Raw genomic sequence first — 24,170 nt, 5'->3', positions numbered from 1 at the left:
TTCTATAAATAAAAATATCTTGCTTACTCGTACAGATATCAATTTAAAATTTAAGATCATCAATTTAAATGGTCTAATAAAGACTGGGTGATACGTTTTCGGAGGCAGAGGCCTCTTTATCCTGTTTTGTAGTACGCATCTGACATGGTGCGTTTCTCGAAAAAATTGAAAAGGAAAAAAAAACTGCAAAATGTCAGAGGATATTACAAAAAACCTTTATGCGTAAATTAATATATTTAAGAGAGATATTTCAATAAATAAAAAAAAATCAATAAAATTTGACCCCAGAGTTTCCGCTGGCAAGATCGGCCTCGTGTTTATATACACTTTTTTCCTTAAAATTATAAGATCAATAACTCTTTTCAGTTTGTGCGTTAAAAAATGAACCACTCCGTATTATTCATTTGATTGAAGAAATCGGGTCAAATTAGACACGAAAATACTAGCCAAAAAATAAAAATTCCTGACGCTGAAAAATGCAAACAAATCGTCTTGTAATAAAATTTTTCTACAATTTAACTAATCGAAATATAACATTTTAGGCACGTTTGAAAATATTTTGACATTGATTTGTATAATTAGTTTAGTCACTTTAAAACATCAACGATTTTCTTTTTCCCTATATTTAATCTATTAAGTACTTATTTTAAAAGGAATTATGTTCAAAACAAATTATTACTTGATTAATATAATAGAATAATATAAGTTTTGTCTCTGAATTTTTTTGTTTGTTTTGTTTTTTTTGTTTTGTCAGTTTTAAAATCCGTGTCAAAAACTGCGTCAAGACATTATTTTTGATGACGTCACTATGCGTGACGTAACTGCACAACTGCTCAGACTGGAGTTTAGCTTTTCTAGCAGGCGTAGGATCGATGGGAACTTTTGGCACTTCGTTTCTATTGGTTCATTCAAGGTCGCCGCCACCTCGATCGAAATCTTTCCTAATTGAAATGTCTGGTTTGACCGGACTATATTGGCAATTTTACTACAGAAACTACAATCGCCATTGACAATCTAATCACACCATTTTTCAAATTTAAAAAACTAGCGCGGCTTCCTTTTTTTATTCTCTCGAAACCTCCTTGAGTACGACCAGTTCGACCTTGACCTGAACTTTGGACATCCGTTACGACAGAACCCATGGAACCACTTACCACAGGAGCCGTGTTGTTGCTGACTTCTTCAATGACGAAACAGTACTCGTGGGTGAGGTTGGTGTCGACCTTGGGCGGTTCCTCCACCATTGCGACGATGGCCATGTTGATGTCGTTCCTCATCATGAACGACACGAGGAACCCGGACCATGACAGCAGGTATAGTACCAGCCTAGCCGGTACTTGCCCTGGAAGGTTGTCATTTAAGGTTGGAAGTAGGTTTTGCACTATTTTAAGGAGGCACTAGCACCATCAAAATAATAGGTATATAATGAAGAGAGATGGCATCGATTCCATTTTAATCATGACTGGCCGAGACAATGTTGACGTCACAATGAACAAAAGTTTTTACACTCATTTCACATGCCTCTTGTACTACGTCCGTATTTGCATAAGTTTATGTGAAAAAAGTGGTTTTTTGAAAGTGAAAAGGTGCTTTTGGATATTTCAGGTGTATGGAAACAAATTCAAGACGTGTTTTAATGTTTTGTTGTTGCATTTGTGCTTAATATTAATAATCCATCGAAAGGACGCTCGAGGGCATCGGATGTGGTTTGCGTTATCTCTAAACCTGTGTCAAGTTTGTTTAATTTCAGTATTTATAAAGTAATTATAAATAGTTTAATATCGGTGCATTATAATCGTACACAATTATATTCCCCATCTTATATGATTACCATAGCAACTCATTTTTAGGCAACACTTCTGAACCCACTTGTAACTTGCTTTGCTCTTTAGTTGGATGTTTGTGGTTTGTGGTGGTTTGTGTGAATATAACGAATTGCTAATCAAACCTAAAACATTGCTTAAATTCCGAAGGTTTAACCACCTTTTTTCAAAGAAACTGTCATACCATTTACATCAATCTCCTACGTTGGTTTTTTATAAATCAAACTTGATGTTTCGCCAATCCCTCTGTTGGCTTTTTCAGAGCTTAACTGAAACTGCCTCGCATTCTACTCTGTACGAATACTATTTGATGGTGATGTCACAATGCATTAAGGTAAAGTATGTTCATAGATATATGAAAGTGACTAACTGATACGAATTAAGGAAAGACCCGGGCAAGCTGTAAGAATGAAATATGGCCGAACAGGTCCGTACTTTGCTTAGAATTTAATTATTTGGGGTTTTGTTAGGAAAGATACTAACCAATATTTATTGATTTATGTATGTATTTATGTTTAAATCTAAAATAAAATTACAAATTATTTTTATTGCCTACTTAAATTACTTGAAATTATTCACATAATATATCATTATCACTATCGCTATCATCGCCTGTTCTAATTATTATTTGTTCTATATTATTTGCAATATGGATATACGATTGTTCTGCTTTTCCTATATGTTTAACAGAATCTGCCCAACTTTGTGGAGGGATGTTAAAAACTTCGGTTTCTTAAGTTTGAGGACATTGGAGTTAACACTGGGAAAAACATTGTTACGACGAATGGCAGATTTCACTTGGTTAGTGTTCAATGGGATTAAATATACAGTGGTAAGGTGGAAGCCCTAAAACTGTATTCCCTAGATTTTTTGCGTAATTATCACAGACGTATTCCTTATGTAGGTTTAAGCTTTGTAGAACCTCAGTTAATTGCTTTTTGGTATAATCTTCGTGAAAATAAATGTCGTTATTATACATGTAGTTTTGGATTGTTGCTTTTGTGTCACATGAGGAAGGGGTTTTAGTCTACTGTCTACTGTGATAACTTGCATTGTCCATTACAATTACGCTATTAGGAGGAATGTTTGGAACTAGTTTGTTTTTAAACCAACTTTCAAATAAATGAGCGGTGGTGTCTTCATGGTAATCCAGAGAAGAATCTTTAATATTTTTCGCAGACAGAGAAAGCCCATTTGGAATCCAACCTTCTTTAGAGCCAGCATGCAAAATAGTTATTCTTTTACCTCTTTTTGATGGCGCGTTTGTTTTACACTTATCAGTTGAATCGACCCAACCCTAATAAATAAATAATTGGCCTTTGTTGTTCTCTGTAAGTCCTAATTTTTTCTATATATTCTAGTTGCCATTTCCGAATTTTAAAAGATTCTATTAAAACTTGCCTTTTGTCAATTTTTTTAAATCTAAAACCCATGTGTTGAGGTAGTTCTGCCACTTTTAAAACCGGTTTCATCTTTTTCGTTTAAAAAATCTAATGTAGGCATGCTTTGTTCCTCGTATAACTAGTAAATTTCACGCCGTATAATATCTTGATCACTTTCATCTACATTCGAGAAAATGTCAGCATCGCTTCTTTTTTTCCTCACTGAAATGGGATTATTCATAATTTTCCATACAGTTGATGTTGGAATTTTCGTCGATGTGGCCGATTCTTCTAAAGATGCTTGCGCATATCTTTGTATAGGTTTTCTGTAATCAGAATGACCCAATGTTAGGTCTGATTTTCTATTGATAAGAATAGCCAAGAATGGAAGATTATTATTAGATTCTTATTCAATGGTAAAACGTGTGTTAGGCTTTATAGAGTTTAAATGGTCAAGAAAATCTCGTAGGGAATCTTGACCATGAGGCTAAATAACCGAAGTATCAACAATGGAGCGTTTCCATAATTTTGGTTTTAGATGAAAAGTGTCCACGGCTATCTTGTCAAAGGCTTTGGTCATAATATATTATGCAACAAGTGCGGTAAGGTCATTTGAGTCACGAGTTTATTGGCATGGTCGGAGCGAGTGTTTAATAAGCGAGTGACCAAGTTTACCAAACGTGTTGCATACTATACTTTTTCTACGATCGTTAGTTTTTGGGTACATTTTTGCAAAGCACCACGGATATATTCACTGACATGAACCTCAAAAATTCAAACCGTGCCGTAAAATTTCCGAAAACATCCTATTGCTCCCCAACCCCGCAAATGTACGAAGGAGCTGGGATCCGTGGGACAAGAAACCCACGTGGTAAAGTGAGACTTTACGGACGCTAGATCGGTGCATAATTAGGTATTTTACAGAAGGGAGTAGAAAAATATATTCGCGATGACTGGTGATAGCTGTCGGCCCACTGTTAATTTTTTACTTTAGTATTTTTTTTTATAGAAATTATTCATCTGAACCAAAAAATAAACATGGTATTTGGAAGACAATTTAATATGCTTTAGTATGAGTTTAAATTTGTCAAGAGTGCTGATATTTTATACGCGTAGCTACAGTTCATGAAACGTGTTCATGCAGTAGTTATAGTGAAAATAACAAACTTGTGATAGACTTAAATTAATCGCATTTGCAACTGGAATTATCACATTATTTGTTTTTAACCATTTAGATTGCGATTAATTGTGTTAGCTTGACGCATACTACACCGCAGAAAGCCGCTCAAGTTATCGCTTTAATCGAAAGTGGACTTCGACAGCCAGCTATTGCTCGACAACTGGATATGACACAGGATGCCAACGGTATGATGAGACTGGTTCCTTTGCTATGCGCCCTGGAACCGGCAGAAGGCGAACTTCAACGGCTCGTAATGACCGCTTTATTGTGTCAACAATAATAAGAAATCGTCACCTTAATACAGTTCAAGTGCAACAACAGATCCATGAAGTTCAAAGAGTGGCTATTAGTCGTCAATGGACAGTGAAAAGAAGACTGAAGGAAAATAACCTGACCCCAAAAACAACTGTAATTGAACCAAAACTTACTCCAGCTTACCGACAAGCACACCTACGCTTTGCACGAGATCATCTGAATTGGACATTGTACCAGTAGAGGTCTGTTCTGTTCTCAGATGACCGACGAAAAGTGTACCGAAGATCAGGAGAGTGATTTGCAGAATGCTGCAATGAAGAGCGGAGCCCTTATGGAGGTCGTTTCTGCATGATATGGGGCACAATTTCTATGGACGTCAAATGCAAGAGGTTTAACAAGTGCTAGGTACAACGAGGATATTTTATCAGCTCACGTTGTACCATAGTACCATTTATTTTTATGCATGACAATGCTAGGCCGTACACCGTATAAGATTACATTACAGAAGTCAGTTTTCGAGTTATGGAGTAGCCAGTATGCGGCCCCGACCTCATTCCGATCGAACATTTATGAAATGAGCTAAACCACAACCTCGACCCCAGAGCTTATTGTTCCCGTAGAGGAAGAGTGGCTTAACATTCCACATGAAACAATAACAAACTTGGTTAGATCAATGACTAATCGAGTAAGAAATGTTATTAGGGCAAGAGAGGTTAAAAAATAATTATTGATTGTTTCTTTACGAATTTTTGCTAAGACTTAATAATCTGATGACTGTTTTAAGATGTTGTCAATACTTACCACTTTCGCTTCAATAAACAATTCTTTAGAGCGATATACTTTGTTTTTGAATAATATAATTTTTAAAACGCGTTTCTGGCTAAGATTTATATATTCTAATAAGGGAACTCTGTGGCAAACTTTGACGCAGTATATAAAGATTATAGAATAACTAAGAAATTTTCACAGTGATATAATAAACATGGTCGTCCCATTTAAGGTTCTCATCAAAAAGTACCCCTAAATATGTTAACGTTTTTTTTTACAATTTATATTATAGCTTGAGCGTTCAAAATTATGAATTTTTATTCTTTGCAATTCTGGAGCACCAGTTTTCCTCACGGAATAAGTATTGACTTGGGTTTTGTTTAAATTAAGTGACAGACCGTCACTTACGAGACTTAGTAATTCTTCAGCATTTGCCAAAACTTCTTTTCCAAGTGTTTTTAACGACAATCAATGCCGCATCAATACCTTGCTTAGGTAAAATCGAATATGTTCCACTCATAGTGTAAACAAGATTGACCTCAGAATCGTGCCCTGCGGCACACCATATCTCACCCGAAGAGAGCGGCTCCTACTTACCCACCTACTTTAATTTTAACTTTCTGCCATCTATCCTGCAGATACGCCATCATCTATAATTGCAAAGCTTGAGCAAGCGCGTCGCTGACAATTCTAGCGATTTTTGAAATGAAATGTGGCAGACATAATCTAAACCAATTTAATAACATTGCAATACGCCAAAGATATACACGTGATGCAGAAAATCCAGTTGATGTTTATAATGAAAAAGAATTTCGACACAGATATCGGTTTTCAAAATTTTATTACCTCTGATTGTTGATCGTTTTAATCGTGTAAACAATAGAGGCTTACCTATACCGGCCTTAATCTAATTATTAACTTGTTTGTGGTATTACATAACAGAAAATGTTCGGGTGCTATATTGTTTTTTTTTATAAAATATATACTATTATAATATATATTAAATTTTTAGTTTGTAAGTGGAGATTTACGTGGAATAAGTCAGCAATCAGTATTGCTTATAATAAAAAATATTTATAGATGTCTGCCTGAAGGCCAAAACATCAAAATGTTAGGTCCTTGCAGGCAATAGCGGGATTCCCTGGAGAATCATCATGTTAAAATTATTACTCTAGGAGGCGATCATCCACAAGTTCATAGGAATCGAAAGGGTGACTTTTCTTTAAATGTAAAAGTAAGTTTCTCAAATATAATAATTATTTATTTTATAAACCAACACGTAGGTCGCAGTAGGCCCGCATATGGAAATACCAGATAATGTTGTCAGACACCATGGATCCAGCCACGATAATGTCATCTTTGACACAAGTTCTTTACAAGTGTTCTGTTAAAGAGGAGAAAAATGGGTGGGTCGATAACAAACTCTTCAATATTTTTAACTCAAGTAATGCGTCCAGACAAGTACGCATGTATTGTTGTAATATACTTTTATCAATAATTATTTGTTTTTTCGGGTAATGTGCATGAAAAACGCTACAACAGATCCTAAAGGAGAATAAGAAGTATTGTGCATGTGTATTTTGTGTTTCTAAGAGAAGATTTTCCTGCTAACTAACCAAGCAATAATCTGTAGTACAGAAAAACTGTATAATTTAGGTCTAAAACCTAAAGACTATTTTTTTTAACCAATTGAAATACATGATGAAAACTTTCAAAACAATATTCAATTTGACCAACTAGCGTTTTAGAAATTGATTTATTCAAAATCATTTTTTATAGTTATGTCAGTGTAGCGAGATAAAACAAATAAAATTATATGAATTTTATTCAATGTGGTATTGTCTTTCTTGCGTGTTGCAATTGCTGTCTGCAGCTGCTCATTTTCTGTTTGCAGAATAGCGTTGAGTAGCTCTTTCTGCGGTTTGATGCTGTCTTGCACTTTCTGCATTCGTAAATCATTATCTTTTTGTACATACTTTGTTATTCCTTCTGAATCGTTCCTTTTTTTTCGTTTTTTCGTCTAATAGCTATAAATATATTTATTTATTATGTTATTTTGTTATTAGCCCTTTGCGTAATACCGGGGGTAAAATGGACTGCTTAAACATACCAATAACAATATTATTATAACCGAGTCATAATTAATTTATTGAAAGTGTTATTTTTTGGATAATTCTATGGATTTAGCCTAAAGATAGAGCATTCTAAAATCTTATAAATACCAATGACAAATTTTTTAATAGATAGAAAATAATTATTAATCAGTAACGTTTTTTTGATGAACTTATTATTTATTATTAGGACTATTAAGTAATTTTAATAAATAATTATAATTATTATATATAACATTATAAATAGGGCAGAGTGGGGCACGACGCACACTGGAACAGGAGAGCTCAAAACTTGGCATAAATTCTCAAACGTAGTAAATATTTAAAAAATGACTAATTTCATATAAAAGAGTTGCCTATAAAAAGAAATGTTATTCCAAAATCTATAATAATAGTGTACATATTTAAAAAAAAATGGGTATATTTTTTCGTAAACTTTGTATCATAATAATGTGGCTCAAAATAAACTGTTAATATTGAAATCATGAATATAATAATTATTATTAGTCACCATAATCAACACTATTATCATTAAAATCATGAATATAATAATTACTAGTCATCATAATCATCACTATCATCACTATCATTGCTGGAAGACGGGTAGATGTCATCACTATTAGTCTGAGTCCAATGGTTCTTCGTTGTCAAGATCTTCATTATCAGGTGGGGGTGTAGATACTAGTAAATCCAGAGCCTCCCTTGGCAAACGTTGATATTTTTTTGTCAATATCTTCTTTTTGCTTGTTATGACAGGATCTGAGCTCAATAAAAGTAAATTGAAAATATCCTCATTGGATTTTTTAGGGCTACATTTTCGGGAATAGTGTTCTCTATATCTTTTAAAATCCTTGTTTAGCGCTTCTTGAGCCTCTTCGGTTAATTGGCCAATGGGTAGTAAAGCATGGGCTAATATTTCGGGCCCATGAATGAGGAATTTGTGGACTGTGGGGGGCATGTGATACCAGGGGTACTTCTGCGCAAAAAGTCTTGCAGTATCATGTGCGAATTCTCGGAACTTGTCGACATTTATTTGTTGACCACTAGAAACTACTGTTAATATTGTATGTATGAGCCTGATCAAGTTGATATCAATATTTGTAATTTCGGCAGAGAGCTCAGGGTTTTTGAAAAAGCGTCTAGCGGTATTCCCGTCATTCGAGTTGCCAAAACCGGGTTTAGGTCTATCAATGATTAAATCGGTTTTTTCTCTAAACAGCTTTTGAATCCTTGTTGTCGTTACTTTGACATCGATCATTGCTAAAGTAAGCCTATGAGCGACTGAAATTGATTTGCCCCCGAGAGATAAATCAGTGCTGCTTAGTGTATCTATATCTTTATCCACTCTACTTTTTTCAGCTAAAGACACTTGCGTTGATTCCTTAATGAATTCAATTGTCACAGGTCTACAGTATCGTGTGGATGATGGACAAGGATTCTGCCAGATCACTAATAGGTTCTTACTATCTAGAGCGCATATAAGACGAAGAGGAACAAGTGATGTTATAAAAACAGCTGAATCGTTCGATGCAGATCCATGAAACGCCTGCTTATAAGAACTATGACCTGAGCTTCCATCGAAACCCCAATTCGTAATTAAACAAAGCTTTTTTAGTTGTTCGTCATTGAGTAAATTGATATTACCTTGTATAGTCATCAATAGGCGTTCTGCAGTGTGGTTGAGCAAAGCTTGTAACTGAACTTCTGCTGATACCTCAGTTACTTTTATGTGCTCCTGATTTAGATAGCATTTTTTCTTTTCTGCTTGCACAACTTTATAAGAAGGAAATTTTTTGGGGTCACACCTTCTAACTAAGCAATACTGGTGTCTTGACAACTTGGCGTCCACCAATAAAGCTAGAGCATTTTCACCTGATATTAGACGACATTTACTTTCTTCCATCTTCATGAACGCCTTTCTATATATACTTGCCCGTTTTGGAGAAATTGACATGTCCTGCATTAATTTTGAGGCCTGTGTTCGTCCCGCTGCCCTGTTCTAAAATCCTGACATGCTCCGCCCCATTTTGTTCGACAAATGCGTGAATATATTTCACAAAACTTCTGGATTCCTCCTGCATTGGTTATTGTTGAGTCGAACTTGCTGACGTTGCGCCGATCATCCTATTGGCTTTTTCAGAGCTTAACTGAAACTGACTCGCATTCTATTCTGTACCTGCTTATATACTGCATAAACGCCGTCTCGTTGCGGTTATGATTGTTAGGTTGCTTATAGATTTCTATAGACTCTAGGATTTTTCGTTAGTAGAATTGATTACATGCAAGAATTTTAGTTTTCTTGAATAAAATTTTATGTCCGGTTTCGTGATTATGTTCGGCAACTGCGGAGTTCATTTGTCTTAGTCGTAAGGCTCTTTCATGCTCTTTCAACTTAGTAGATATTTTTTGACCGGTCTTTACAATGTATTTTTGACTTCATATGCATGGAATGCTGTAACCTCCTGGCATCTCAAATGGAATTTTCTCTATGACGAATCGATGATGTTGAAAGATTTTTGGACAAGTGGTAAATCGGTTGGAAGTTATATTTCTTTAGAACTTTTGATATATGGTCAGTGATGTTTTGAATGTAAGGAAGGACAACAGTGGCAAGCCGAAAGCAATCGGCCTCATTGCTATTGGTTGGTTGTGGTGAAGTGTATTTTGTGATGAACGCTTAATATCTTTAATGTGGAAATTATTAGAAAGAACAGCAGAGGTAAGGTGTTTTAATTCTAGGTTCAGTGACTCGGACTCAGATAGTTTTAAGGCTTTGTAAACAAGAGAGTTGATAACCGGTGATTTTTGGGCCGGATGACGCATTAAGGTATTGGTCTGTGTGCGTAGACTTTCTGTAAACACAATGACCTAATGTTAGGTCTGATTGGGAGGTTATTATTAGTTTCTATTTCAATGGTAAATCGTATGTTAGGTTGTATAGAGATCAAATGTCTAAGAAAATCTACTATGGATGCTTCGCCATGAAGCCAATTAACAAAAGTGTCATCGACGTAACTCTTCCATAGTTTTGGTTTTAGATGGAAGGTCTCGAGAGCTTTCTTTATATACTATATTCGCGATGACTGGTGATAGTGGAGAACCCATAGCTGTTCCCGAAGTTTGTTCAAACAATATATAAGCAGGTACAGAGTAACATGCGAGCCAGTTTCAGTTACGCCCTGAAGAAGCCAACAGGATGATTGGCGAAACGTCAGGTTTGACTCAACAAAAACCGACGCATAATGAAAAACCACAAAATTTAGATGATTTAAAATTTATAATTAGATACGAAATAAGGAAAACTAATGAATTAATAAAATTTGAAACAGAATTCGAATACAAAAAATATAATGGAAGTGTGCGAGCATTTTTCTCAAAATCAAATATTCGATTTGCAAACAAATTTCTTCCATATTTTAGTCGTTCAATGTATATAACAAATTGAAGGTAAGGTACGAATTAAGGAAAGACCCGGTCAAGCTGTAAGAATGAAATATGGCCGAACAGGTCCGTACATTGCTTGGAATTTAATAATCTGGGGTTTGGTTAGGAAAGATACTAAACAATATTTATTTATTTATGTATGTATTTGTTTAAATCAAAAATAAAATTACAAATTATTTTTATTACCTACTTAAATTAATTAAAATTATTCACATAATATATTAGTATCACTATCGCTATCATCGCCTGTTCAAATTATTATTTGTTCTATATTATTTGCAATATGGATATACGATTGTTCTTTTTCTATATGTCTAACAGAATTTGCCCAACTTTGTGGAGGGATGTTAAAAACTTTTCTATAAGTTTGAGGACATTGGGAGTTAACAAGGGGAAAAACATTGTTACGACGAATGGCAGAGCAGATTTCAGTTGGTGGCAACATGTTCAGTGGTCAAGTGGAAGCCTTAAGACTGTACGCCCTAGAGTTTTTGCATAATTTGCATATTTCTTTTGTAGGTTCAAGCTTTGTAGAACCCCAATTAATTGATTTTTGGTATAATCTTCGTAAAAATAAATGACGTTATTATATATGTAGTTTTGGATTGTTGCTTTTGTGTCACATGAGGAAGGGGAACTTGCCTTTTGTCAATTTTTTTAAATCTAAAACCCATGTGTTGAATACACTTCCATAAGGTAGTTCTGCCACATTTAACACCGGTTTCATCTTCTTCAAGCGTTCTAATTAAGATATCTAATGTAGGCACGCTTTGTTCGTCGTATAACTGGTAAATTTTAAGCCGTATTATATCTTGATCACTTTCACCTACACTCGAGAAAATGTCAGCATCGCTTCTTTTTTTCCTCGCTGAAATGGGATTATTCACAATTTTCCATACAGTTGATATTGGAATTTTCGTTAATGTGGCCATTTCTTCTAAAGATGCTTGCTTGCCAGCACCACGTTCAATGAGAGTCAAATAAACATTGTTTATAACTTCCATAGTCTCAGTCTTTTCTACATTTGGGCGGGAACACCTCCTGAAATACACTAGACTCGCACATAGTTTGCATAATTCGTACACGATTCAACACACGCTGTATTACACACAAAATTAGAATGAGTACTAACAAACTTAAACTAAGTAGTATACCAAACCAAAGAATATTAAACACAGGTAGGTATAAAATTATTTTCTATTACGGACCACAATTTTACCTGAATTTAAATTCCGAAACTTTAGGTAAAAATCTTCTTGCATTGTATGTTAATGACCACCCTTGGATAATCCCATTCAAAAGAAATTGGTCACTTTCTTATATCTATGAACAGACCATACCTACTTATAAGTACATAGTTTCACATGATTATCAAGGCCCGTTAAGGAAGAGCGTTTTTGTAAAACAATCTAGCAGTTTTCGTTTAAGACAAACAAAAAATCGAGGTAGCGCTCCAGGTTTTAACTTCAAGTATCCATTTTTTCATTGCAGTTAGGTATATGTAGCTATCCATATTTTGTTTTCCCTAAAATGATGCCATTACTTAGTTCATAAAATACGAAATTAAATATCCCATTGATAAATAAATCGGTTAATGTTAAGGTAATAATTTTTACGTTATGAATTAAATGAAAATAGAAAAAATAAAAATAAATTTTCTAACCAAAAGCAGTTTCAGTTAAGCTCTGAAGAAGTCAACAGAATAATTGTCATGATGTGTCAGCAAGTTCGATTTATCGACAACCGATGCAGGAGGGATCCGGAAGATTTGTAAATAGTAGAAAAAAAAGCTCCCCAAATAATATATATTTTCTAAATTAAGATTAAGCAGATAAATATGATTAGTAAAGCACTCTGGAAAGCTTAACTTAAATCAAAATAGTCTTCACAACAGTGTTCTGTTTCTGGAGCATTTTTCGAAGTATAGGGGTAATTAGGAAGCACACAAAACCTATTTGACGAGGCCTTGAAAGTATCACAAAAAAAAATGAAATTTTGTACATCTATATATAAAATGTGTTCTAGTTTCCATTTCCAAAATTAAAAAAAGGACCATTATCACCGCGCAGCATTACATAAGCGCATAATCTTTACATTTCCATTGGTCAACACAATGATGACGGAACTGCGCAGTGCGTTCGAATGATTACGGGCAGTGGTTAAACCCACATTAAATTCGTACAAATGGCAAAACTAACTTAAATGAAATATGATCATAAGTCGGTTACGTTAGACTTTACGTATCTACGATGCGTATAGGCTGTCTTATTTTAACGTAAATTAATGGTCGTCAGTCAGTCGTAAGTAAAAAACAAAACACGAAAATACTTCGCAACAATCGCAAATTTAAATTTAATTGTGCGAAAACATTTGCAATTACATGGAACCTTTGATGAGCGATAAAAACTAAAAAGATCTATTTTTAAACGTCGCGGTATCAATTAATGGTCGTCAGTTTGTTAATTCGATGAATAATTAAAAAGAACGCAATCTCAAAAATTGCAAATGTTTTGAAACAGCGACAGCGATATGAAGAGACCGACTGCCGTTAATAAAATTCCATTAAATATGCTTCTATTTTAATGGACAAATATACAGGGTATTATTCAAATGACATCGTGCAACTTAGCGAATGAACGAATCATGGTTGCAGGTTGTGGAAAAATTGCCCACGAGATGAAATAACGACAGCGGGAAGGGTTGGTCAGGGTGCGGGGTTGCCAGATCGTGCAACCAGGCGTTTAATACACAAAAATATGCTTCAAAATATTACATTTCAGGTACGTTTGAAAATATTTTAAAACATCAAGAATTTTCTTTTTTTATTATTTTATTTGTTTTAAACGGAATTATGTTACTTGCTCATTACAAAGGGACGTTTTTCCGTTCTCTTATAATAATAAAATGACTTTATTAATCAAACATGAACGTTTATGTTTTAAGGGCCGTCGGTTGCTACTTCTAGAAGGTTTCTTTAAAATTTTAAAAAGAAAAGGGGTTCTGCTGTCATGTGACTCTTACCAGTCAATAGAACGAAGGGATGAAGTTACAATTAGCGTCTGCGTGCTCCTTCTATGTAATCCACTTGCATTGTTAGGTAGTGACTGCCGTTGACATTTTCAGTCTTTGTAACGTAAGAAGGGGTGAAAGAGCACACCTAAACATTCTTAACAATCTTCAATTACAAAAAGCTAAGTAAAGGCAATTATTATTAATTATGATTCGTTTTACTTTAAGTAAGACTTATTAATTCAAATTCGGAGCAAATTCAATTCCAATAAAAACATATTTTATAAGAAAACCTGTTACATTAACATAGCATATGCCTGAAATTAAAAAATAAGACTTTCTGTCTGAGGACAGAAACAGGACTCTCCTTAAGTGATAATGAAGGCCTCTTTGTTTTAAATATATAACATGTTTAAATTATTATTTGAATTTGAATGGTTTCCTTTTCAAAACAATAATAATTTTAATAAGAATGAGTAATAAAAATGATCAAGCACATGTTAGTTTCAAGAAGACAATATAGAATCATATAATACCAATCGTTGGTGTTTTTTTTTAATATTGAAATGTTTTTTCCTCTGAGTGTAAGTTCAAATCTGCTAAAGACTGATTCAGCGGACTTATTAGTTAGTCTACTAACACTACAGATACGGATTCCCGATCCCAAAGTGGCTGAGAGTTTAATTGTTGGTAAGTTTTGTACCATAACAATACATCGTGTACCAAATAAATGGAACAAATGGGGTTTACAGCTCTTTAGCATCAGGGCGGGGACCACATTCACTTATCAGATTATGCGATCCATTTTGATGACACCTGTATAAGAGAATTTCAGATGTGTTCAGGACGTACATGGACACCTCATTCTTGAAGTGGAAGAGTAGATTTAGTAAGGTAAAACTGAAATGTGTCCTCAAAAAGGAAATTCCTCTGGAGGTTGGATTGAAAAACCGCCCAACTTTGAAAGTTGATACTGCTAACGCATAGCACAGGACATGTATACAAAAATCACTGGACTGGAACAACGACAATGCTAAGTTTTTTTTTCTGATTTCTGAAAACGAAAGAGAATGCGATGAACTATAAAAGGAGGGGATTTCCCGCACTAATAAAACTCCGAAAAAAATAGCCTAATAAATATTTATTATTTGTTTGTATGGATTTAAATATTTTTATTTATTTGTTTATTTATTTAAACCAGATAAAACTAATACGATTTAGTTAGTTCATTATATCAAGCAATCGCCTCTTTGATTTAAGTACATTTATTAAAAGCGAATAAAATGAGTTTCGATACGAATTACTCAATCACTAGCAGAGCAAGGACCCCTCCCCCCCAAGCCGACCCAACGTGGAACCTGTGCCATTGTGCCTTTTATTAGCGATGTGGTGACTGCAGTATCCCTAACTTTTTTAGTAAAAATTTTGACGGAAATGGAAATATTTTTAATTAAATATGGTGTGGTTCATTTGTGACCCACAGTTTAGGATAAGTAATATAATAATAATAATAATTTAAAACTGTGGGTAGGTAGTAGTAGAATTAGTTAAATATAATATAAATTATGTAGTCTTGTATGTGGATCACTAATGAGGTCTCAATTTAAAAAGCGAGATTTTATATATAACAACACATTGTAATTGTAAATTGTTAATAACACTATATAGCTTGACAAATAAATAAACATTCAATTAAATTAATTTTCTCCAAAAGTACCTTCTTAAGCTGAGGAAATTTTGATGTCCTTGGAGGCATAAGCTTAAACGATCTTAACATTATTACCAAATAAATTGGTGATAGAATCAGCCCAAAACCCTGTCAGTGAGGTCTTATTACAAATATTTATTTCCAAAATAAAATTACAATACCTTTTCCACACACCTGCGTGAAGTATTATTATAATTAAATATTTAAGTAATGTCTACTGTATACTATTTCCAAAGTGTCTTCTTCTTCTTCATGTACCGTCTCCACTTCGGAGGTTGGCTATCATCATTGCTATTTTGATTTTGGAAGCTGCGGCTTTAAATAGGTCAAATGATGTAAATTAAACCATTTTCGTAGGTTTCTAAGCCAGGATATTCTTCTTTTTCCAATAGATCTTCTTCCCACAATTGCAATTGCAATCCAAAGTGCCTAGCGCTGCTACCCTCTCTTCTTAGGATAGGTTTAAAAACGGAGGCACAAAATATCTTATTTTGTTCATCCGAACCGTGTCCTTTTCGTTGTATATCAATACGTGAATAAAAATTATTTATATTATTATTATTAATTGTGTTGAAAAGGGTAATAGTTTACAGTAGTCATATATAACACTAGAGTTGATCTTGGGTGGAGGTTGTTCAACAATAGCAGAATGCTTTAATTTTTTTCAATTCTATCCAACGTTTCGATCAGAATATGGATCTTTAGAAAAAATCTTAGAAACACTATGAATGAAATAAGAAAGTACAGAGTGGCCCATTCAAGATGCTCCTTTACCTTGATATCAATAAGCAGGACACTGAGGAAAAAAAATTAAATATAAAAAGTGTGTAACCCTAATTATATACTTTAATTATAGTATTTTTATGTACACATAGTGTTCCGTCGTACCGTTGTTAAACAAAAATGAACTTTTCCATTTTCTCAGTTCTTTTAATGGAACACCCTGTATTTAGCACTTTAATTGGGTTTGTTTTTATTACAAAAAACTAAACCTATGTAAATCCTATTCTAACTAAGTTTTTCTTTTAAACATCTGCCGGACGATATTAAAGAAGGAATTGTTTTTCAACAAGATAGAACATACCGTAGTACCTGTTAGAAATTGTTTAAATCAACGTTTTCCATTTTGGATTGGTCGGTACGGGACCTTGGATTGGCCAGCGAGGAGCCCTGATATGACACCCCTGGACTGTTTTTATGGGGCATAAAAAAAAGTAAAAGTGTTCAAGGCTTAAAAAAGAAGTAAAAAAACTTAATACAACAGACGCGTAAATTGAAAGCCTATATACTATTTGTATTCCCAAAAATAATATAATAAATAAATAATAATTAATAATAAGTTCTATTTACTTGGATTGCGTCTTTTTTTTAATAACTTTAGATCCAATGATGATTTTTTTACTGACCCAATTCGCAGCAAGCAATTTTCGTCTTACTAATTCATAAATTTCCCATGACTCCAAACGACCAACTTCTATTTACCATATGTGAAATTGGCTGTTACGATTTAAACTAAAATTTGCTTGTGAAAAATAATGAACGAAGATAGAAACAACTTTGAAGCATTCTTCAAAAAAATATTGTCGAAATATTTACGAATTGAGGAATAACAAACATACGAGATCTAGAGGTTTAAATGTGCAATATCCCAACTCCATTTATTTTCTGTATTTTTATGACAGTACTTTATTTTGTTAATAAATAAAATATATATCGTGTATTATAGGTGAATAGGGTATATAGGATTAATTTGTGTTTGAATTAACTTTTTTCATTAAGATATTGTTGAGACAAACAATAGATATATATTAGTTAATATAGGTTTCATCATACACAAAATATTTAGTTATTACCAAGAAATAAGGGTAAATATTTATCCAAATTTTAGAAGGTGGTTTCCCCTCGGTTCTTAGTTAGTCCGTTCATTTGTTGTTAAATTTCGACTGGAATCTAGAGGACGTTTATACTTCAATACTTGATGTTGATAAATACAGATAGATGCATATAATTATAGTTCGTGTTTAAATATTAACGACTTTGATGCAATCGGTACATTACGTTATCTGCCCGCCCAAAAACGAAATTATCGCCGAAAAATAAATGGCCTAAAACGTCAAGGCACTCTGAAAATTAATCTATCGGGGTATCAAAGTGACAGACCACTCGAAAAACAATGGCGCAGATTAAATCTGGCAACAAATATCGAAAAGTGACATATCAAGTAGGCCGCACTTCAGCGTCACTCGCCATAAAACTAAACGCCAGAAGGGACGAACCACAGACCACCAAAACGCCATGGTCACTCGATTCACGACACTAACAGATCATCCTTTGGAAAGGAAGAGGAAGTGGTTTTATGTTATTACGGGGCGCTGAAATACTCAAAAGCTGTGAAACGAACGAAAAGGATTCTCTAAAAATCCCTAAATCGGGGTAGTCAAAGGAATTTGCGAAGTAAAAAACTCTTTGATCGTTGCTAGTGCCTTTCGACGCAGAAAAGGTGATTAAATATGACGTTTCATGCCAACGGCATCTCAGTGGCGGTACTTAAATCGCCATTTTTGAATGTATTTGGGAGCAGTATTTATTATTAAGGGGATATGATCTAAAAATTTCAAAATTAAGCCCAAAACATGAAACCTAATATGATCAATTATCCCTTGTCTTGCTCCATAAATCCTTTTTCCTTTATCAAAAGGGCTTTTAAAAAAGATTACACCTCCACTTGGGAATTTTGGAACGTTGCAGTCAAAATGGCGTCCGGCATGTGCATGCTCTATAATTTAACGTAGGAAATTATGTAATGCGCACTTACGGCCGATCAGCGCACAAACATTACACATTACGTATACACCACTCGAACTATTTACAATGTTGATATCGCAGAGAAAATCATGACGACCGAGATAAACCTGCGAAACTAAGTACTGTCATCGTCGTCGAGTTCTTATATGTCTGCGAAGAAGACGCGAAATATCACAGATAAGATAAACCTGCTTCCGATTAGAAAATGATTGTCACCTCTTACGATTTTAATGGCCGAGATCTCTGTGATCTACTTCAGGAGAACGCGGTGATGCACTATTAAAGTCAAGGGTAAAAGGACGGGAGAACGCAAGAACTATATAAATTGAACACAGGCAATTACGAACATCAAAGAATGTTGAAGATGAATGGTGGAAATGCGCATGGCCACAAGGTTAGTGTAATTTATGTGCATGCGCAGAGGAACGTGCTATCCTGGACAAAAAGTTTCTAAGCGTCAGAGGTTTAATAATTTTACTGTATTTGTGGTCTCTACATTATCTACATCTACAACATCCACAAGAATATACGGAAAAGCTCGCTACTCCATAAATTTTACGCTACGCTACCCCTTTTGGACAGATCATTTATGGGACCTTTAAAGTGAGGAAGTACACAAATTTCTTCGTCAAAATAATAAGCCGTTGACTGCATATAACATTGTCGAATTGTTTGGAATGGCGTAGCCCGCCAGGAAGTATCTTACCTATTTGACAGATATGGCTTTAGTGAAGCCGATTAACTTGCATTGGAACAAGAAGAACAATAACAAAACGTTCAACAATTAAACAAAAGTGACCTAAAATTATGCCACGAAGCAGAACAGGGAATATCGGATGCATCTTCAAAGAATGTTCTACCAATACAGCAGTTAGTAAGTGGTTAAGCGAAGCTCTAATAGAGGCCGAAAAGAAACAAAATCAACAAACGTCTCTAGTTTACCATGCAAAAGAGACCTTTGAATGAGAGCCAGAACATCAGAACGTGTGCTGAATATGACGCGGGGACATATGTGTGCGACTTCTGTAAATAATCTACTCCATTTAATAAATGTTTGGTTACTTTTTTAACAATGTTTCATGTGCTGCTATTTTGGAATATTCTAAATTGGTCCAAATTAAATTCATGAAACCCCAATACCAAAATAGCCTCATTTTACCAGCTCAACCAGTTACATCTTTTCCAAATATGCCAAAATTTCGCTCTTTATTGGTTTTTCCTATACCCACTTTCAACGGTGTTCTTGTTATTTCATCTTTTGTATCAATCAAGTCAAACCCAAAATTTCTCTCTGGCTAGTCTAGATTTTGACAATGTTCGACATGTTTTTGGTTTTATTTGCGTCAAAGCAGTTAAAGGACCTTAAAACTCATCGTTTCGTTTTCCATATGTTGTTTGATCACTCTATATTCGCGATTTTTTGTCAGTTTTTGAAGAGGCTGTTGATCTTTCTGACACCAAGTGCACCATTTAATGCGGTCTTATCAATTCTATCTTAATGGAATTGATTTTGAATTTTAAATCAGTTGGAGTAGGCTATTAGGTGCTTAGGCACCGTTTAGATAATCTATTAAACAACAGTGAAACAGTGAACGCAGTTTGGATACTGGTCGAACGCGTTTTTCCCTATTTTTGATTTTGGAAAAAAAGAGACGATAAACGATCAGTTGAAGGAAACTTAATATCATCTTGCAATTGCCTACACATTTAAAGAGAGACTCAAACCCTCTGCAAGGTGTTATTTACTTATAGGGCGTTACATTTTAGAATTGGAATTTTCTGAGTTATCAAACACATACCTGACACGTTTCGATACCATAGATAAGGGGGAGATTGATCGGCAACTGCCGTATAAATCTAAAAACCGCAGTCGCTGCGCCCTCTAGTGTTTGTGGAAATCAAATAGCTCCGATAACTGGGGGAATTTAAATAACTAAATAATTAATAATATTACCGTTGAATGTTTATTGAGAAAACAAATGATAAAAATGCATAAATTAATGCTGACTTATTTAGAAACTAAGCGAAAAATAAACTGCTCTTAATTATATATTAATTGTACAAAGTCACACATTGAAGTTACAATTTTAAAGATTTCACATTCTGAATTTTTTGCTAATATTTTTGATAAGTTGCAAATTTCTCACTGGCATAAAGTTTAATTGGATCATAAGTATTTTTCACTTGTTTTTTCTTGAAAATTAAAATATTATTCTTAATCCAAACCAATAAATGAATTTTACTGACATAATTTAAGCTAAATTCTTTTACGTCATGTTTATAATATATATGGAATAACTTTTTATACCTCAGATATATTTTGATTTCAACAAATAAAATATTTAAAACTACATATTCTGTTTTTGTTCGATCACTACCAACTAAATCCCTACGACGCTACACATACTTTTTCCTTAAAAAGTTTTTTTAGCAACAAATCCTGTAACTAAGTTTTTTAGTAAACTGATAAACTGGAAGTTAATGAGCAATGATTTAAAAAATTAATAAAATATGACGGATGAATTTTACCAAAAAAGTTTTCCATAGAATCTTGGGCCTAAAAATTTAATACTTTCTTTGGATAATTTGTCAAATAGGCAAGAAAATCCCTTCAAAGTGTGTATCCAATGTTTTAATGAAGCAGGTACAATTTTTTTTACCTTTGTCTAATAGCCTCAATCCAGAACTGATTAAAATCTGATTAACTAGTAACAGCAGATCTTAAGTTTTTACCTTTTTTATGGACACCAGTGACACGGTCAAACACTTTCACAAATTCACAAAAAGAAAAAAAATCTGCAGTACTTTCGGCCCCTGGTAGCATTTGTGGGTGATCTGCTGCTGTATCAAGCACTGCTACAACAGTTCAGCGCAAAACTTGAAACTTTAATCTTTTTTGTGTTATTGATGCGATGACCAGTTACTTTTTTTCAAAGCTTGTAATTATCATCCCCTAAATTTCAAACAGTTTCGCTCAATAGCTCCGTCTATAAAGTAAAAAAGTTTTTATGTCCATGAAGACCAGTAAAATACAAATACTGAATAATATCAACTAAGAACCGAAAACTTTTGAATGAAGATTTAAATATATGTTTATTTTCCTAATCAACCCCAAAAACATCATTATATAGCTATATATTAACACTCCATGCTAAAGTTTGTAAAACTTCGTGCTGATGACGTCATTGTAGTTGACGATTAAAATTCTCATTTTGGCTGGCCGGAAGTCGTGATAAATTACGTCATATTACCGATATTTCCCTGCCATTCCCGATCGGCAAGCTTTCTTATCAGATGGCATGTTGATTTTCCCACTAGCGATAAAACCGGAGAAGCTTTGTTACATTGCAAAATGTAACACGAGAAAATTGAACCGAGTCTTTCCAATAAGCATTCCATATAAATAATTCCGAAATAATTTTTGACCCTAGAAAAAGTTTTGTTTATGTCTTTTGCTAATAACTGACGCATACTGTAACTATTCCACATTGTAAAAAAAAATAGTTAAATACAAAAGTTGTAGTACTTTTTTATATACACGACAAGAAATTATAGTATATCTAAACTAATTGGAATCCCTGTATATTATTTCACAAAAAGAAAAAGAAAATGTTATAGTTACTTTTTACATTAAGGCCAGAAAGAATAATGATTTCAATTGATAATAAATTACATACAAAATAAATTTTCTTGAATACACAGTTGACTTTTTCTAAATCGCTAAGTATCGAATCAAGAGGCAAATCATTATTATTATTATGTATTTCACTAGTAATTAGTTCTTTCGCGTTATCTATATTGCTATAGTGCCCAAAACAGATTTTGTTTTTCAAAAACCCCCACAAAAAGGTATCTGAAAAATCTGGGCTATTGGCTGGCCATAATATTGTACCGAATCCTACAATGCCTATTGGACATGTAACGGGGTATTCAATAAGAGTTTCCACATTACAATCTGAAATATTTTTGAAACGCCACTGTATTTGTGTATTATCATATGAGATTTCTAACCTCAAAACATAAACAAAATTAGTCATGGAGCAATATACGACTGAACAACGTGTAAAAATTGTGCAAGCCTATTATAAAAATGGTCGATCAAGAAAAAATGCATTTCGGGCTCTACGTGAACTTTTCGGCGCGCAAAATCGATCTTCCGAGAGGACAATTTGGAATGTGGTTCAAGAATTTGAGCAAACTGGATCTGTAACTAACCTCAAAGTCCCTCAACGTGCTCGTGCAGGTCGGTCAGATCAAAATATTGCCATTGTTCGCGAAAGTGTAGCCGAAGATCCAAACACTTCGATTCGTCATCGATCGCAGCAAGAGGGCCTTTACACAGTGTCTTTATCACATTTGATAAAGACACTGTGTTGTCGAAACAATTGTCATGTCAATTTCGTGAAAATCTGAACTTTTAGTTCTTATTTATTTTGATAAATGGATTTTCATCAAGTAAAAGCCACCTCAGTTCAATTGTTGCATTTTTATCATTTTTTATATACAATGACAATATTTCAATTTTTTCAATAATATTTCAATAATAATAACAATAATAATAATAATAATTTATTTACAAATAGCACATTAAGAAGAACATTAAATAAGTAGAGATACACAAATAGCAAATAACCTGGGGATAAGCTCACAAAATATTAACAAATGAATATTTGTTTGTGAGCTGAATAAATCAAAAAATAAATACATAAAAAATTTAAGTTTTAAGTGGTTTTAAGTGTGGTGTTTAACAGACTCGCAAAAATCAGAACAAACTACACAGATCTTAACTAAAAACGTAATGAGCTGTAATAATAAAATAACTATTTTTTAAATCTACTTCTTGGTGCATATAAAAGTCTCGGCTACTGCATAACAAACTCCTTTATTTTCTTTTTATATTCATTGTAGAGAGGGTAACGTATGTGAGATATGGTCCAGCAAATGTACTATACAACATTTTTAAGTGTCTTCCATCCCAAATTTCTGTGGCATTCTTGAATATGGAGAGAAGGGATCTCAATTGTTTAATAACTTTATCAGTATTATATTTCCAAGTCATGTGCTTGTCGATGTAGATACCGAAATATTTAATATAAAGTGATGATTTTATTTTTGACTAATTCTAGCCTTAATGTAAAAAATAACTATAACGTTATATTTTGTTAAAATAATATAGAAGTCTACCAATTTTATCTAATTTATCTACAAATCGAGCCCTACAAACTTTGGCATTTTTTCTAAAATGTCAAATAAAAAAGTTATGAGAAGGGGTGGGAGGTAACATTTACAATGGATCACAACACCGAAAAAGACCCATGGACCTTGACCGATTCTTTGATCAATAATTTTTTCAATATATTTTTTACTACTGAAAAAAATGTTTTTAGCATTGTGGACATCCTGTACAAAAATCGACAAAGTGCAATCGTAATGTTCTACTTTTGCATGTGTCTTATCCTTGTCGGTCGGATTTTAAAAAACGCTTACTCAGCGTTCTACCTTCAGTATTTGTATGTTAATGAGTTCACCTTTCGAAAGGTTCCGAGAAATAATTTATCATAAACGTCACACAATGTATTTCTATCTTTCCACATAGTAGCGATGAAATTGGCAAAAAAAATCCACTTAAATAGGATATTCCCGCGTGGGAATCAAAATTTACAAGAGGGCCGTGGAAGAATAAAT

At 33.8% G+C, this 24,170-nt stretch overlaps 1 protein-coding gene and 1 long non-coding RNA gene across 3 annotated transcripts in view; one reads left to right on the top strand and one right to left on the bottom strand.

The window, feature by feature from the left end:
* Positions 1-24,170, bottom strand: part of LOC132706749 (sialin) — a 55,526-nt gene that overhangs the window by 30,556 nt on the left and 800 nt on the right. For both annotated transcript variants that reach the window (XM_060678254.1, XM_060678253.1), the window contains one exon: positions 1,155-1,342. In XM_060678254.1, coding sequence (XP_060534237.1) covers positions 1,155-1,342 — 188 coding nt within the window. The remainder of the gene's footprint in view (positions 1-1,154; positions 1,343-24,170) is intronic.
* On the top strand, positions 8,243-16,064 carry LOC132706750 (uncharacterized). Its single transcript, XR_009619637.1, has 3 exons — positions 8,243-13,562; positions 13,617-13,743; positions 13,907-16,064. It is a non-coding gene; the product is annotated as an uncharacterized LOC132706750 (long non-coding RNA).

Source organism: Cylas formicarius, unplaced genomic scaffold (assembly GCF_029955315.1).
Source record: "Cylas formicarius isolate icCylForm1 unplaced genomic scaffold, icCylForm1.1 PGA_scaffold_8__14_contigs__length_24414737, whole genome shotgun sequence".
Taxonomy (NCBI): domain Eukaryota; kingdom Metazoa; phylum Arthropoda; class Insecta; order Coleoptera; family Brentidae; genus Cylas; species Cylas formicarius.
The sequence above is the reverse complement of the archived record's forward strand: the minus strand, read 5'-3'. Positions and strand labels throughout refer to the sequence as shown.